The sequence below is a fragment of the Ammospiza nelsoni genome, chromosome 4, assembly GCF_027579445.1.
Source record: "Ammospiza nelsoni isolate bAmmNel1 chromosome 4, bAmmNel1.pri, whole genome shotgun sequence".
NCBI lineage: Eukaryota > Metazoa > Chordata > Aves > Passeriformes > Passerellidae > Ammospiza > Ammospiza nelsoni.
Genome location: NC_080636.1, coordinates 61,105,457 through 61,121,360, shown reverse-complemented (window position 1 = coordinate 61,121,360; position 15,904 = coordinate 61,105,457). Strand labels below are relative to the sequence as shown.

Sequence of the window (15,904 nt, the reverse complement as noted above, 5' to 3'; positions counted from 1 at the left end):
TTGCATGTTGCTGCAAGCATTACAGTGAAAGCACAACAGCATATGGCTGTAATTCAAAAAATGGAATGCATGACTTGGCTCCAAGGTGTGTGTTAAGGTGCATGGTTCAAAACCCTGTCCCAGATCAGCAGCTCAATTGACTGACTGTCCTAAGCTCTGACACAGCTGTGCCTGGTGTGATGTGCAAGCCATTGTGAGGGGATTTAAGGTTCTTCTTCCTCAAAAGATTCTCATCCTGAGAAGCAAATGTCACTGCCTGGCACAGGGGAACTGGGGCTGCACATCCTCTCTACCTGTAAAGCACCATCCTGCCACTTCAGCTGGGTGAGAGGGGAGGGGTGCTTTGCCTCCCTGCAGCACCCAACCCCATCTCTTTGGGGGATGCAGGAAACACCAAGTGACTTCCCACAGCGGTTCACACAGGTGGATTGGGCCACCTGTTGCCTTTCAGCAGTGAAAAGTAGGACCAAGGGTCCTTCAGTGCTAATGGAGGTGGACTAGCTTTACTGTGAGATTGCTGCTTTTTCTGCCAAAGGCAGTCATGGTGATATTCTGTATGTTCCTCTTGAGAAACTGCTCTATAAAAAAACCACCATTGTTGCTATTAACAGCAGCAGTATGAGGGCAGGGATTGAATGAGCATTCTCAAGTTTAAAAAGAAAAAAAATCTTTCTTAGCTACTATCTTAAATTCTTTCTGAAAGTGATGGTTTTAAATGCCAGTTTCCAGGGACAAGGCAGCCATTGAGCACTATTTGTGTGACAGTTTGTGAATGGTTTCCATCTATATCCCTAACATTTAAGAGTGGTTCAGATGCCTCTTGATAGAAATATGAGAGTGTGAAAAAATAAAGCTGAGCTTTATTGTTGTTCAAGAGGAGTAAGGAGGAATCACAGCAAGAAGGCAGTAAGAAAACAGGCTTGTTGTATCTAACTCTGGGATGCCAGGTTGGTGGAGACAAGCAGCTATCACCACAATCAAAATATGGGACTAGATCATAATGTACTGAACAGTATTTTGAATACATACAAATAATACCTAAACTTTATAAGCAGTTACCTTCAGGAGGAAAAGCCAAAACCCAACACATTTTCCAGGCTGATCAAAAAATTATTTTGAAAAAATCCTTTTGTTTTTTCTTTTTTGCAGCTTGCTGATCCCTCCTTTTAGACTTTCTAGTTATCTTTGATAAGGTGCAGTTAATTGGTCAGGCATTGTAATTATTGCCTTTGATAACGCGCAGAAATTTAGTGGTGAAAATAAATACATTTGTTCTTCCAGTCACCAGAAATTAGTGAAGCAATACTTGTTTAATTATAAAACATATGTGTGCTTTGTTAGTTTCCATCTGTCTGCTTGCTGATTTGCAATTAAATGACCAGAAGAAAAAGATACGTCCTGTGGCAATTCAGGGGAAATGATTCATCTCTAATGTTTCTGTGTCATGGATGTCTATGGAGCAGCATGTGGGAGAGGGGAAGAGGGGAGGTGTGCATGGAAGGGGATGAGAAATGCCAAAAAGCCTCTTGATTCAGTTCAGACATGTTTCATTGTCATGAAACCAAATGAGGACTCCCATCAGCTTACTGTAACTCGTCTTTCTTTTTGGAAAAAAAACAGGGAGTAAAATGGAGCAAGGAAGAAATCCCTAATGAGGAGAGGAAATAGGATTGCAGAGGAAGGAGGCTGGTGTGGTCAGAGAGAAAAGGAAACTGCAGAAATAAAGGAAGCATGGGAAAGTGATAAAAAATTAAATTTAATTTGAGTATCTGGAAATGATTAATTGGAGATGGAAATGGAAGTGTTATAGTGTGTCACAGATTTTCTCTGTGCTAGAAGAATGTCAGGCCTTATTTATTGGCCCTTTTTTCTATCTTTGAACCAGTTCACTTCTATTAACTCAGGGAGTGATGCAGTAGTGAGTCAGGCCTAATATTCCTTATAAAATGAGACACCAAGAAGGACAGGAGTATTTTTAAATTAGTATGAAGGGCAGCGGGAAATAAAAAAAAGAAAAAATGGTGAACATATGTTCTCTTCATAAACAGTGTAGGAGGTTCACAAAGTAGTTTGCTCTGTTAGGTATTCCCATAATTGATAAAGGCATGCAGTTTACCTTCATACAGCTGCATGGGACGGGTACCATGTTACCTTCTTTCCCTCTGTCCTTATATGTCCCTGTTCCTTCTTGTCTTTCTGAAAAGCAGTACCTGGAAGGAGAGTCATGCCCCTTGTAATTCTGGGCAGGGCCTGCACAGGGAGGTCTCAGGTTTGGGGAGGGAACCATCTGACATTTCATCTTCATGAAGAGTGGCAGGGAGGAGACAGCCAGCCAGCATTTTCAGCTGGGTGTTCCGTGGAGTTTTATTGATCAGCATCAGCATCTGTCAGGAGGTGTAATGATAACTGTGCCAGAGGCAGAAAGGAGAGATTGAGTGAGGCCTTCAGAGCTGCCAGCTCACCGCTGCTGGTGGGTCTGTCAGGAGTTGGTGCCCCCACCATTTTGCTGCTCAGAGCCTCTTGGATGTTCCTGTGCTCTGATGGCAGGTGGGGAGGAAGATGGGGAGAGGATCATTCTCTGCTGAATTTGGTGCCTTCTGATGTGGAAGACTTCCTATGCACAAAGGGGCAGAGGGGTTGTAAAAGGGGATTTGTGAAGAGGGAGGGAGAAAGGGAAGTATGCACGTTTGGTGTTTTCAGTCTTGCCTCCATGCAATGGATTCTTTTCCTACTTCTCCAGACTACTTTAATTGATTTAATTCTTTACTAGCATCACCAGAGAGGTGCTGAGGTTCCTTATGTCAATAACATGTGTCCATGTTTGCCCAAAATGTCACCGTTTCACAGGTTCCCTGTCCCATGCCCCAGCTCCCATGTCCTCTCCATAGCAAGGACTGCACAGAGCAAGGTTCTACTGACAGAGTAAATAAAGCACAGCTTGGCACCTTCATTAGTAGTCTTAGCAGGAGAGTCAGAGTATGAACAAAGAGGTGCAGACTGGACTTGCATTTACACTTTTGCCCTCAGCAGATTTCAAATTGCTCACCTGAAACAAAAGATGCTGTTTCCTATTTAGACCAGCCTCAGCTGGCGGTAGCTATTGCATGCACCTGATTATGCAGTGTGATAAGTCACTATTGTAAATGTGGCCTTGAAGCCTCTGAAAGTTTCTATTATTTCTCTTTATGGTTTTGCAGGCAACTCTACCAAGCACTAACACAAAGCTTTATTGCTGGTATTGCCAATGATGGTAACAAAGGACTGATCCCAGACTGTGAATGTGTACAACCCTGTCGCATCATAGAGAGAAAGAATGCTCAGGATGTAAAGAACAGTTTCTTACAGTCTGAAAACAGCAATGCATCTAAGCCTCAGTTTAGGAATGCTCCTAAGATAACATTTTATTCAAAAACTATGCACTTTTATAATTTTCATGAAGTTTTTGCAAATATCTGCCAGCTGAATTTTGATTCTTTCCTTTTTTTCTTTACAGATGATGACTTTTTTCATGAGCTTCCAGAAACTTTTCCATCTGATCCTCCAGAGCCATTGCCTCACTTCCTCATTGAACCTGAAGAGGCTTACATTGTGAAGAACAAGCCTGTGAATCTGTACTGCAAAGCAAGCCCAGCCACACAAATCTATTTTAAGTGCAACAGCGAGTGGGTTCATCAGAAGGACCATGTGGTGGACGAGAGAGTAGATGAAACCTCTGGTGAGTTTGTGTTATGTTGTGGAGGGATGAGAATGAACACCATTAATATCAAGCCCACTGTTGTAATCTAGCAGCTGTTTCATGTGGCAGCTGCTTTTCTTTACTCCTGTTACAGCTGGCAATTCCATATCTGGCATTACAAAACGTTCCTGTCATAGCACAGGGGTGGTGCCTGCATCCAAGTCAGCTACTGAAACAGGCGTGTGTAGAGCACCCTGACCAAATCTGAAACAGGAAAACCAGGAGAACCATGCACAAACAAAATGGAATTCCTTTCTTCAGACAGGTCTACTCCCAGTTCGCTTCCCTGGTGTCACAAATTCACAGTGGTTGCCCTGTGATGTTGTCACAGACTGAGAACCACATTCTCCCCAAAGTGTCAAGGAGCAATTGGGTTGTTACTAGAATGATGTTTTATTGGGGAGATATGAGAAAAAAAGGAGAAATTTAATCAGTTTTCAGCAAGAAAGAAGGAGAAAGCACACCTGGGCACACTTTAGAGCACTATTGATCCAGAGCAAGCACCTTGCTGTTATTCATTGCACTGCTCTGCCTGCTCTGTAGAGCCTGTAAGAAGGAGAACTACAGTATCTTAGCATCCTTCCTCAGTCAATACCAGAAATCCCACTGACATTCATGGAAGTAGAACAGGATCCTCATAGCACAAAAAAAAAAAAAAAGGTTGGGGGGAAGGGTTAAAAACTTGAGTAATAAAGCAATGTTTGGGAAGACTGGTAATCAATAGAGTCTGAGACACAGGCAAGGAGAGAAGCAGGACTTACTGCTGTTTTGATGGCCCTGAGAAATAACTGGATACCAAGCGAGAAGGTACTTTCCATTTGGGAATTGCACCACCACTTGGTCTAATTACTTAGAAAAATAACTCCACCAGATGTCTTGGAAGTCTCTTGTGAACCAGGTTTTATTTGTTTCAGCTCATTTATTTGCACAGAGATCAAAAGCATAAGCTTTTCTTGGTACTCTCGCTTGAAAAATGGAAGGTTGGTGTAGGAAGAAAGGCTGTAAAAAAAAAAGTCTGTATTAGACTTGAGGCCTGTGTATTCATTTGTAAAAATTGACTTTTCCACAAGTTGACTGCAGGAGAAACACATTAAAAAAAAGGAAATCATGTTGCTTAATACATCTTCAGGGTGTTTTTTTTTTTACTCCATGGGAGCCCAAGGGACTGAAGATGGGCAAACAGAAGGATAGCTATGACTCTGTTAATTTTTTAAGTTTTCATGAACATCACCATTTAGAAACATGAATGTTTGTCACTACAGGTGAAATATTCATTCTTTTTTTCTCAAAAATCCCATTGTGGGAAAACTTGGCAGTGCTATAAAGGAAATTGAATTCTACAAGTGTAAAAGGCAAATCTTTAAAAGAGAAGCATCAAAATATTTCAGAGGACAAATATTTTACATGATAAACAACAGCAATTTTATGCAAATGAGAGCCATTATCAATTTAAGATTAATATAATCTACTGGAGTTCAGTGGGGAGAAGAGGGTGTCAGAAGCTGTGCACGTCAGATTATTAGCACAAGAGCCACAAACTTAGTCACACTAACAGTTTTTTAAAATGAAACTGTCATCAAAATCCAAATTAGTCAGTCAGCCTGGTTGTTGTCAGAATATTGGTTAATGCATGTCACAGCTGCAGTGTTTGTGCACCTTCCTGTAGGCAGATTTGGAATCTAGGGCTTGTAGTACATAAGTGGTATAGAAATGGGTAAAGAATTTAACTCAGGTTGTGGTAAAATAGTATTTTCTTTAAAGCAATGGAAGCAATGTTCACTGCAGATTAAGCTGCAGAAAAAAATTGCAGGAGACGGTGAGGATTCATTCTTGCACTCGAAGAAGGAGATATCAGCTTGGCAGCTTGCACCAGTCAGGCTGGCAAAGCCCTTGGACTCTATCACTTTTGAGACTATTTTGGTTTCTTTTGCTGTTTTTGACTATCTAGTGCAGTTGTAACCTAGGGCATAGAAGTAATGACTGAGCTGCCCAGAGGGTGATGTGAGGATCCCTCTAGGTCCAAACCTAGATGCTGCTGATGCTGCCTCCTGACTTGTGGTTAGAGAGGCAGCAGAAATTGTCCACAAACCAGATTAGGTCTAGACTTCTCATGGGTGACCTGGGGCTCTAAAGCATCTCACTTACACAGTGTTTCTGCAGGGTCAGTCATGTAATCCCAGCAACTGAAAACTGTGGGCTTCCTTCTTTCCTGGTATTTTACTCCTCCTAAGGAAGAAGATATTCTCCCACTGGGTTTGAACCAGGCTTTCAATTCTTTAGGCAGACAAGCAAAGCAAAGAAAAATAAGGCAAACTGACAATAAAATATGAGAGGAAAAGAGTAAAGGTCACTTGTGCTTTCTTTTCTAAAGGATGAGTAATCAGGAAGAAAGTGAACTAAAATGCAGGTGTGATGCTAGCAGTACATCACCTTGGGATTGTAAATGATGCATGAAAGAGAGAAAAAGGTTTTGATTTGCAAAAGATTATGTGTTCATGGACTTTGAACCTGTGCCCAGGAATGAAATCTATGTAGAGATGATTAACTCTTGTTATAAGGCAAATTTGTTTGTGTCATTGAGAAGACCAGAGAAAACAGCACAGCAGTAGCAATGGCACACGAGATGGAATTAGAGTGTAGCCAAGCTCTCCTTGAAGAGACCTGCTAGACAGAAATGTTATATGTATTAATTTTTAAGAGAGGAAAATTAATAATCATATAATTTTTTCTGTATTTTCTTTTTCTTTGTGAAGGAGAGAAGGTACAAAATGAGAGTAATAGTTATACATACTTTGCACTGTGGGTTTTTTTAAACAGTGGGTAAAACATTGCTGCAAAGAACATGCTTGGGAACTCTGTGGGAGTTGTTGCCTTCTGGTTGGACAGGATGAGAACCATAATAGTGGCAGGGTGTTCTAGTACCACTTTATTTAATTAAATTAGCCTGAAGAGAGAGCCTTGCAAAATATTTTATACTGATTGAGTCTGAGAAACCCGAGGCTTTACACAGAAGATCATTACATTCTGTTTTTAAATCCTCAGAATCACTGGAATTTTTCTTCTTTATGGAAAAAGCTGAGCATTTTCATAAAGAAGTCAAATGGGTGCTCTGGAAGTGTCTAGTGTACATCTTTGACTCTTTCATTTCCTATGTATATGAAATACAGGGCAGGGCATTGTCTTTTTTACGCCTTTATGTTTCTGGAATATTTGCCCATTAATGCAGAAAAGAAAAAAGAACACTGGTTTTAAAAAACAGAGATGAGAGTTCTTTTGAGGGAACACATTTGATTTTATGGCTGACTGTCATAAAAGATAACAGCAAAAAAAATAAAAGGAGCCCTGTAGAACTGATGCTTTTGGGGGCAAGAAAATTCCATTGTTACAGGGCAGGAAGTTCAATAGCATCGATAATTGTTAGAGCAGTTTGTGCACATTTTACAAATTACTGTACCTCTGAAAATGACTCTGGAAAATATTTTTTTGCTATGAGGATGGAAAAACACTGAATCAGGTTGTTCAGAGAGGTGATGGATGCCTCTTCCCCAGAAACATTCATGGCTGGGCTGGATGGGGCTCTGAGCAACCTGATTTAGTTGAAGATGTCCCTGCTCATTGTAGGGCAATTGAGTAAATGACCTAAAAGCTCCCTTCGAACCCACACTATTCTGTGATGCTGTGATTTTTATTTTGCATGTGTGCTTTTATAGAGAAATATTTTCCAAGACACACAGACCAGTTCTGCAGTGGTGAGAGAATTGTGAACATATAGAAAATCAGTATCTTGCACCTCTTTCATTTGTCCAGAGGGATAAAATGCTGCTCTATCAAACCTCACATCCCAGTGATGCACAAGAGAAAAGCAGAAAAAAATCTGGGGCTTTTATTTGTCTTTCCAGTTTGGATATGCATTGGAACATTTTCTCTGTGACTATTAAGGTGAAATGGTCTATAAACCCTCTCTTGCCCTCTGCAATGCCAGGGACATGTTCTTCTCTCTCCTTCAAGCAAGGAGAAAATATTTGTGATGCTTTAAGTGCTAATTAAATAGACATATTGGGCAATTCACCCAGCATTATTGTTTGCCTACACTGTCTGTTTTCTTTTCCTGGGATGCAGAGGGAGAGGATTTCTTGGGGACTTTGCTGATGACCCCCTCCTTTTGTCTGATTAAGAGAGTTTATCAAACTGCACTTGGAGTGGACAAGTATGCACTTCTTTTCAGAGAGAAAGCTGACTTCTTTTTTTTTCAGTTTCTTTACATAGCCACCACTGAAATTCCAATGCTTACCTCCCACCATTACCTTTCCCAATTAGTAAAGTATTTTTGGATGACTTGCAGATCCAATGAAAGGAGACCAAGCTTTTGACATAGGGTCAGCATTGATCTGGCAAATAGGAGTTTGTTAACTTAAGCCATGGGTTTGGCAGCCTGTTGAGGAAGTAGATACCCAGCTAACCAAGCCTTTAATAGATCACCCTCTCAACAGAAAGATCAAGGATTGACATCTGCCCTTTTGCCTTTAAAACAGCTCTTACAAGATCCTGCAGCCAAGAGAGCAGTGGGGAAGCCTTCACAGTCACTGTGCTCTTTTGGCACCATGTAAAGAGGCAGAAAAATCACTTCCAGCACAAAATGCTCTGTTGCTTCATCTTCCTCTCTGTGTGTACATCTCACGAAAGTCATTTATTTTGGTGTTTGTCACACCACATATTAGAAGGCTACATTGTGCTAATGGCAAAAGTCATTGTTTAGGCTGGGCCTTCTGATTATACAGCAAAGGTCATCATACAGCCTCTCATTTTGAGAAGTTACATTCATTTATCTTAGTATTTTTTATAAAACAGAAAAGCCATTATTTCTTAGTATTGCATGTATTTGAATAAAAGTGTTGGAGAACTTAATTTGGCAGCCCAAATACAAAATTCCAGTGCCCCCAATCCCCAGGTAAGCAGAGCTCAGGGAGAGGTGTAGAGGGATATTTTACTAATTTCTTTTACCTCTAGATCTTCCTTTCCTTACAGCTATTTTCTTTCTCTGCACATCTTTTTTGCTTAATCTCTTTTTGCATCTTGACATGCTGTAGCCTCCTAATTTTCTGTACTATTTCTGAAGAATCCGAAGGATAAGGAAAAAGCTATTTTTCTGAGCAAATGTGGCCAGTGTCCCTATTCACTTCACTAAATATATAGCAAGTGATGCTGAATGCTGCAGTTAGACTTAGCCTGCAATATTTTGATTCTCTGGGGTAGAATACCTTGGGGTTATGTTAGTAAGGGTAGGCACACATCATAAATAAGGATTGTTTTCATTCCACCATTGTCAGAAGTCATTTTGTTTTCAGTTTATCATTGGATCAAATCCATTACAGACATCAAGCATCCATATATGAAATAATTATTTCTCAAAAACATATTGCAAATTTTTAGCTCCTTCAATACTGTGTTCTAATCCAGTTCATTTCAAGGAAATTTAAAAATGTGTCAGAGTATCTCTTCCCAAATACTCCTGTTAATAGTTTTGAGATGTGGGTTAGAACTGATACTACAGTCTGTTTTCTTTCATAATTTGAAGTCTGTTCCCTCTCAGGAAAGTTGCTGCAAGTGAAACATGCTTATGTATGTATGGTCTGAAAGGCTGCAGGTGGTGCACAAAGAAACACATAACTCAGTTTCTCCAAAGATCTGGAACTCTCTGGGGAAATGCAGGCTCTTTACTTCCATAAAACACATCAAGAAACCCATGGGGTTTTTTCCTACTTGAAATTTAATTGCAGATATTTTTTGCTGTCACTTGGGCCATCTTCTTTCTGCCTGTCACTCCCTGTGGCCTGACAGGCAGCTCTCCTGGGGTAGAGGAGCCCTGTGCCCATCAGTGCTGCAAGAGAAGCTTTCTCTTCTTAAAGGTTGCATCTTCAAAATCAGCTGCTGGGAACGTGTTTTCCTCTCCCCCACATCAAGGGAATACCCAACAAAAAAGCTGCTGCAGACAGTGTTTTCAAGCAGACAAAGTTTGCACTTTTATCTTGAGCAATTAGTATATTTGGGTAGAAAAAAATAGCTATTTTGGAAGCTTCTGAAGAAACACACAGAGAGGCAGAGAGCCACCACTTTCTAGGATACACATTCAAAATTGCAGGGCTTTGTGTTGAAGTGAGTGAAGAAATTGCTAAGGTTAGGACATACCTGAAGAAGGGAAATAAACTTTTGTAAACAGAATAAGACCACTGGACCAGATATTTGCTTCTGGCAGCAAATCTCATGGGCAATAACAAGATCCCCCCTAAGCCCAGGGAGATTATTTTTTTGTTTAGAGGCCTGTAAAAGACTTGAGGATTTTTGAGTTAAACTCAGCTGAGTATAGGATTCACTTACAGTATGTGCATTAACATACCGATAATTTCTTATTTAATCAAACTTTTGTATGTGGGGGCTTTGTCCCTCTAAGCCTTTGTGGAAGGCTGCTCCAGCTCTTACACCAAGACATCTTTTATTTGTGTTCATTGCCATTGGGACCTGCCTGTCCTTCTGCTACTGCTTTCCTTTGCAGCAGCTTTTTCCCTGTGGGGGTGTGTGCCCAGCCCCCTTTGCAGGCTGCAGCAGTGAACATCACAACCCCTCTGCCCTCCTGTTGCTGAGCTGACTGGGGCAGGTTCTCCCAGCCTTGCTCTGTCCTTCAGGGTACTCAGGCATGCTAACAGGGGCCCAGGGGGAGCTACTCCTCCTGCAAGTTAATCCTTCTCATGCTCCTCCTCTGAGTAATGATGTGCCCATGGGAAGGGTCATTTGCCCATTCCAGATTTTCTGTATATTCACCATGTATCTGTGCAAATCACTCAGTGTCTCTGTGATTTATCTCTGCAAAGTGCTTTGGGACCAAAAGATAAAAGCTTTAGGATATTTATTTCTTATTGCAGCATTAACTTCCTATGTGCAGCTGTTGCCTAATTGTCCTGGAGGTTTCCTGTGGGCTTCTAGAAAAACAAATCTGAGACAGGAAATAAAGTTATTTAAAATAATTAGAAGAGGAATATGGATGTCTCTTGCATTCATTTGAAGCATTTGAGGACACCCCCTTAATATTTCCATCCTACATCTTCTCTCTTCCAAGTTCTTCCTTCATTAAACCCTCTGTTACACACTTATAATCCCATTAATTCCCCAAGAGACATCTTCTGACATCAGTCCACCCACCACAGCTTCAGATAGCCACAACTTTGCACAGCAGTTCTTCCTATTTCCATCCCTGTCCTCCAGCTCTTTTTGAGCCCTTTGTGTGGGATCTGGAGCCCTGTGGTGAGGGTGGTCTGATGCCTAAAAGGCTCATTAATGTGTTCTTGATTTTGAAGTGAGTCCCAAAGCCCAGTCTCCATCCTGCACCCACGGGCCTAAATGGAAAACAGCTGTTTCTTAGATACAGTAGAGGCAGAAAAGGAGAGCATGGTGGAAAAGAGGAGCAAAGCCAAGGTTTTGTGTACTGCCAAGCTGAAGTGCTGCAGTCAGTAGCAGATGGAACAGGAACACTTGCATCCTATAAGTGTAGTTTTTTCAGTTAATTAAATATGAGAATTAATAGGACTAGTCGAGCTGTAGTTCCTTCACAAAAATACCTGGAAATACTCCGGAAATGGAAAGTCATAATTACACCTGACTTTTACTTCTATGCAAACAAGTTATAGTCTGATGCAGCCAGGTGATCTGGCTGTAGTCTAACACTCTTTAGAGACATTGGGGTCTTAATGACTGTGCTAAACATTTAAGTGTTTTGCAGACTCCCTTGATGTCTATCTGAGCTTGTGTCTCTGTTACCTGAGTGGTATCTTCTATGCTTTCCTCTATCAGCTCATTAGGCAGAGAAATCATCAGCTGAAAAATTCCTATTCCTTAAAACTACATTGGAGAAATCCTTTCCTTTTTAAACTTTTTTAATAATGGGGCTTTTTGGGTTAGGTGGTTTTTGTTTTTTTTTTTTTTGGAAAAAAAAAGCATTTGTATGGAGCAAAGCTCTGCACATAGATCAGATTTAGTGAGGCTTTTTTGCTCTGCAGGTAGGGTGCCAAATCATCGCTAATGTTATGAAGGGAAGGAGAGGTGCCTGTCACACACAGCTCTGACCCACACAGGATCTAATTTTGTGCTGCCTTTACAGGTTCACTGCCTGTATTCATTTTGTCATTCCCTTACATTCCCAATTTGTACATAAATGAGCAGCATGATGTGGTAAGGACCAGCAGAGCTGCCATTCACCTGCAAGGTTACGTACAGTTCTTTCTCAGGTTTTGTTGGAATGCCTTTCACAATTCCTCATAACTTCTCATCCCCTTCGTACTTTGATTGTAATACTAGAAAGTGAATCTTTTGTCAGACACTTCTGTGTCTTCTATTCCCTGAGTACAAATCTTTAGGCCCTTGCAGCCTCTTCTATTTTTTGCTCCCAGGTTTTGATTCAGAGAGGATCTTGGTTGGCTGAATGCAGTTTTTGGGTTCCCAGTGACCTGTATAATTATGTTTTTCTAATGAGTGCTGATGCTGCACCTGGGTTGGTTGCTGTGCCCTCCTCTGAGGAGGAGTAAGGACTGCCATCCCTGAGGAACAGCAGTGCCTGGAAGTAGATCAGGTTTGCTTTGGGGAATTAGGTTGAGTGCTTTTGGTTTTCAACTAAGGTGGAAACCAATATTGGATCTCAGAGTGGTGGGGTACCTAGAAAAAAAAAGAGTAAAAGGAGGCATTTAGACCTACAGGGATACTTTGACGGCATTTGCTTACATAATTTAAAAGGTCTTTTTTTCATGTCAAAGTCACACAGATCTGCAGAGGAACTTGCTTGCATCCCTGGTGCCCCCTGTAGCTGGCGAGTATCATGAACTGTGCTGTACCCAGCTGTACCCACCAAAGGACTTCTGTGACCACCAGGCTGCCTTTTTGCATGCCTTCCTGCCATCATTCCTTTGTTCAGTACAAACTAAGAAAAACCTCCTGGTGTTCAGGAGCTGGTGTTTTGACTGCTGCCCTGGCACAACTCTGAAAACATGCTGGGTGGGGGAGCAGACTGTAAATTCCCAGAGCTTCATCTCTGTCTGGAGAAAGTCGCTTCACTTGACAGCACAGTGGACAAAGCTGCTTTGAAAGCAGCTGCTAGCCTTTTTCTTCTTTTCTTTTTAGTTTTCTTTTTTTTTTTTTTTTTCCAAGATACCCAGGTCAGCTGTGAAATGCCATCCCCAGCATGCAGAACAATGGCAAAAAATGATGGGGGTCTTAAACTTCTTCCCCAACCTGCTGTTCCTGTACATTGCAGAATAAAAAAATAGGAAAACAACAACTGAGGAGGCTCCCGAGTGACCCCTTGTGTCACATTGAGACTGTCCTTGCTCCCACAATAGCTGCACCAGCCACTGAACTGTGTCATCACATCAAGTTCACAGAAATAAGGCATTTTCATGTTGTCTCTGCCTCTCAAAACCCTGCAGAGTGGGTGTGGCACATACATACATGTGCAGATACATATTTTATATCTGTAACATGTTCAAGTTGGTCAGTCAGTAAAATAAACAACTTGATCTCTATTTTTATATATAAATTTACACACAAACCCATTGATTGTTCATTTTCCTGCCCCCCCCCCTTCACTATGCAAGGGAATGTAAATATGCTGTTCAAAATTCAGATGTTCTCATTTGGCTTCCCAGATGTTTGAAGTTCAATAGATTTCTTTTTTGTTGTTGTTGTTTTTTCATAATTTCCTCTGCTTCATCTTGTGAAGTGCTAAATCATTATTTCTTTGTGCCTGCACATTGAGATTCATCTGTAGGCTCTAAACCGCCTCAAAAGTGCTTCAATTTTGCATGAGCACTAAGCTGGGGACTGGGAAGCATTACCCACTGCTGAAGGCCCAGATCATTAAAAAGAGCATGTAAATCCTCTGAACCAGAAATGAAAAGTGCACAGATCTTCTTTGTGAAGTCTCAACTGCTACTTTAAGTAAAACATGAACCATTGGCATGTTTTTTTTTCCTGGCCCATGAAGAAAACTAAACCAACACCTTTTCTCAGCTGCATGTTCCTCAATCAAGAAGAAGGGAAGATTGGGCTATGACCCAAGAGCTGGAGCTGCTCAGAGCTCATACTCCTGCTTTTCTCTGTGGCCATCCTGTGTTCTTTCCTACCCCTGTAAGCAGCACCAGCCAGGCAAGGAATTGTTTGGGGATTGCCACCTGGGGTTTCTTAGTGTCAGGATAACTTTTGGGTCATGATGCTTCAATTCACAATTATTTCTGCTCTTAGACTTCAGCCTCTGTGAGTTCAGAAATTATGATGCTTATTGTTAAATGTAAATATATATTTATAGGGAGGTTTTCTTTGGAGTCTTGCTACACTGGAGCTTAATGCTTTTGTTCCAGGAAAAAGGAAAAAATGTGGCAACTGTAGGCACGTATTGTTGTATGTGGAAGAGAGCAATGAATTTCGAAGCAATTTGTACATATTTGCAAAAACTGCTGTCAACCAGAAAATAGCCTTCATTAAGAAACAAAGGGGGAGGTGTTTTTCTTTTATCTCTGAATGGTTTGTAGGCTGAGAACAAGCAATCCAATGCTGTTCCAAGGTATGAAACAGCAGTAGTTCAAGGGTGATGTAAAGCAATCAGCTGCTGAGATTAGCCAGGAGAGGAGATAGCAGAGGCGCTATTTCACCTTACCAAGGGGACAAACCCACCGTGCTGACAGGGACCAGGGCATGTGGTTTGTTTTCCACCAGCATCCAAGAACTCTGTTTTGAAATCTCTCCTGCATCTTACACAACTTGGTCCTTCAGTTGTTAATGGGAAAAGAACAAAACCACCTTGTTTTCACTGAAAAAAAAAAAAAAATAAACAGAATACATGTTCTTTAATTCGAATTCAATGTAAAATCCCTCTCAAGACAGCCCTTTGTAATTTTTGTGTCAGTCAGTTAAAAAATATTAGGGGAGCTGGGATTTTAGCTTAACTCAATACCACTAGATAGTAATTACATAACATAAGTAGGGGATGCAAGCCAGTGCAAATCTGACATGGATTTTAGAGCAATCTTGATTTTATTACACTGCTGCCTTCACCTGTGTTAATTTGAGTTCAGAATGTATCTGTTTCCTAAAGAGAAAGTTATGAAGAGACCAAAAATAGCTGGAAGCTTTTAATTTAAATATTTAAGCTAATATTTGTGGAAAATTGTTTGTGATCTTCACACAGCTATTTCATATTGCCAGCCAGCCTCAATTTATGTAAAAGCAGTGTATTGAGACAATACAGGTGTAGGCAGTCACAATGTGAAGGATTACTGGGTGTAAAAGCTGTTTACTCTTTTAAACTATCTCTGGATATCTATCTGTCTATCTGTCTTTTGTTAAGATTACAGGTACTCTATATAGAAAATAAGCTATAGGCAAAGTGTGCCATTCTGCAATCATCTCAGTCCCATTATGGTGCATAGAATACATTTTTCTCAGCAAGAACTTTAATATTTGAGGCTGTTCTTCTTGTGCATAGCCTATTTATTAATTTTTAAACATCAAAATCTATAGCTTAAGTACTCTGATCTATTCTAGTGGAATAACTCTCTGACTGTGAGGAATCCATCTCTGCAAGAGGGTAAATAAATTTAAATTCCTGCATAGCACTGATTTTTAATTTTTTTTACCTTTGTGAAAAATTTACTTCACCAAGTAAAGCAAACAGACACAGGTTGTTGATAGCACCTGTGATGAACAATTAAATAAATTGGATGGGTCATTCCAGGCTATCCATGAGCAAAAAGATCATAATTCTTGACTTTGGTCACTTATATTTTACCACTAAAGGTAAAAGGACAAAAAGACTGCATAAAAAGAAACCAATCTGCTTCTCTTTTATTAAATCTGTTTACAGTCATACCACCTTGACTTATGGTCTTGGCCACTCTCATGAGGCAAAACTATGCTACTGTTTTAAGTGGGGTTTTTTTTGTTAGGCTTTGTTAGGCTTTCCTAAGTCAGATGAGGAATATGGGGAACATAATTTGAGTCTGTAGCACCATGGGTGTTTCATGGGTGTGCAGAGGAAGGCCCCTACCCCATAGCTGGTCTGCTGCTGGCTCCACAAAGCCTCTTTACATCAATCAGAAACTGTCCCTGCCCTCCGTGTCCCCTCCAAGCAGT

At 40.7% G+C, this 15,904-nt stretch overlaps 1 protein-coding gene across 4 annotated transcripts in view; it reads left to right on the top strand.

Annotated features, from left to right (window-relative positions):
- UNC5C (unc-5 netrin receptor C) overlaps positions 1 to 15,904 on the top strand; it is a 244,064-nt gene that overhangs the window by 151,559 nt on the left and 76,601 nt on the right. For all 4 annotated transcript variants that reach the window (XM_059470215.1, XM_059470214.1, XM_059470213.1 and 1 more), the window contains exon 2: positions 3,494 to 3,715. In XM_059470215.1, the coding sequence (XP_059326198.1) occupies positions 3,494 to 3,715 (222 nt within the window). The remainder of the gene's footprint in view (positions 1 to 3,493; positions 3,716 to 15,904) is intronic.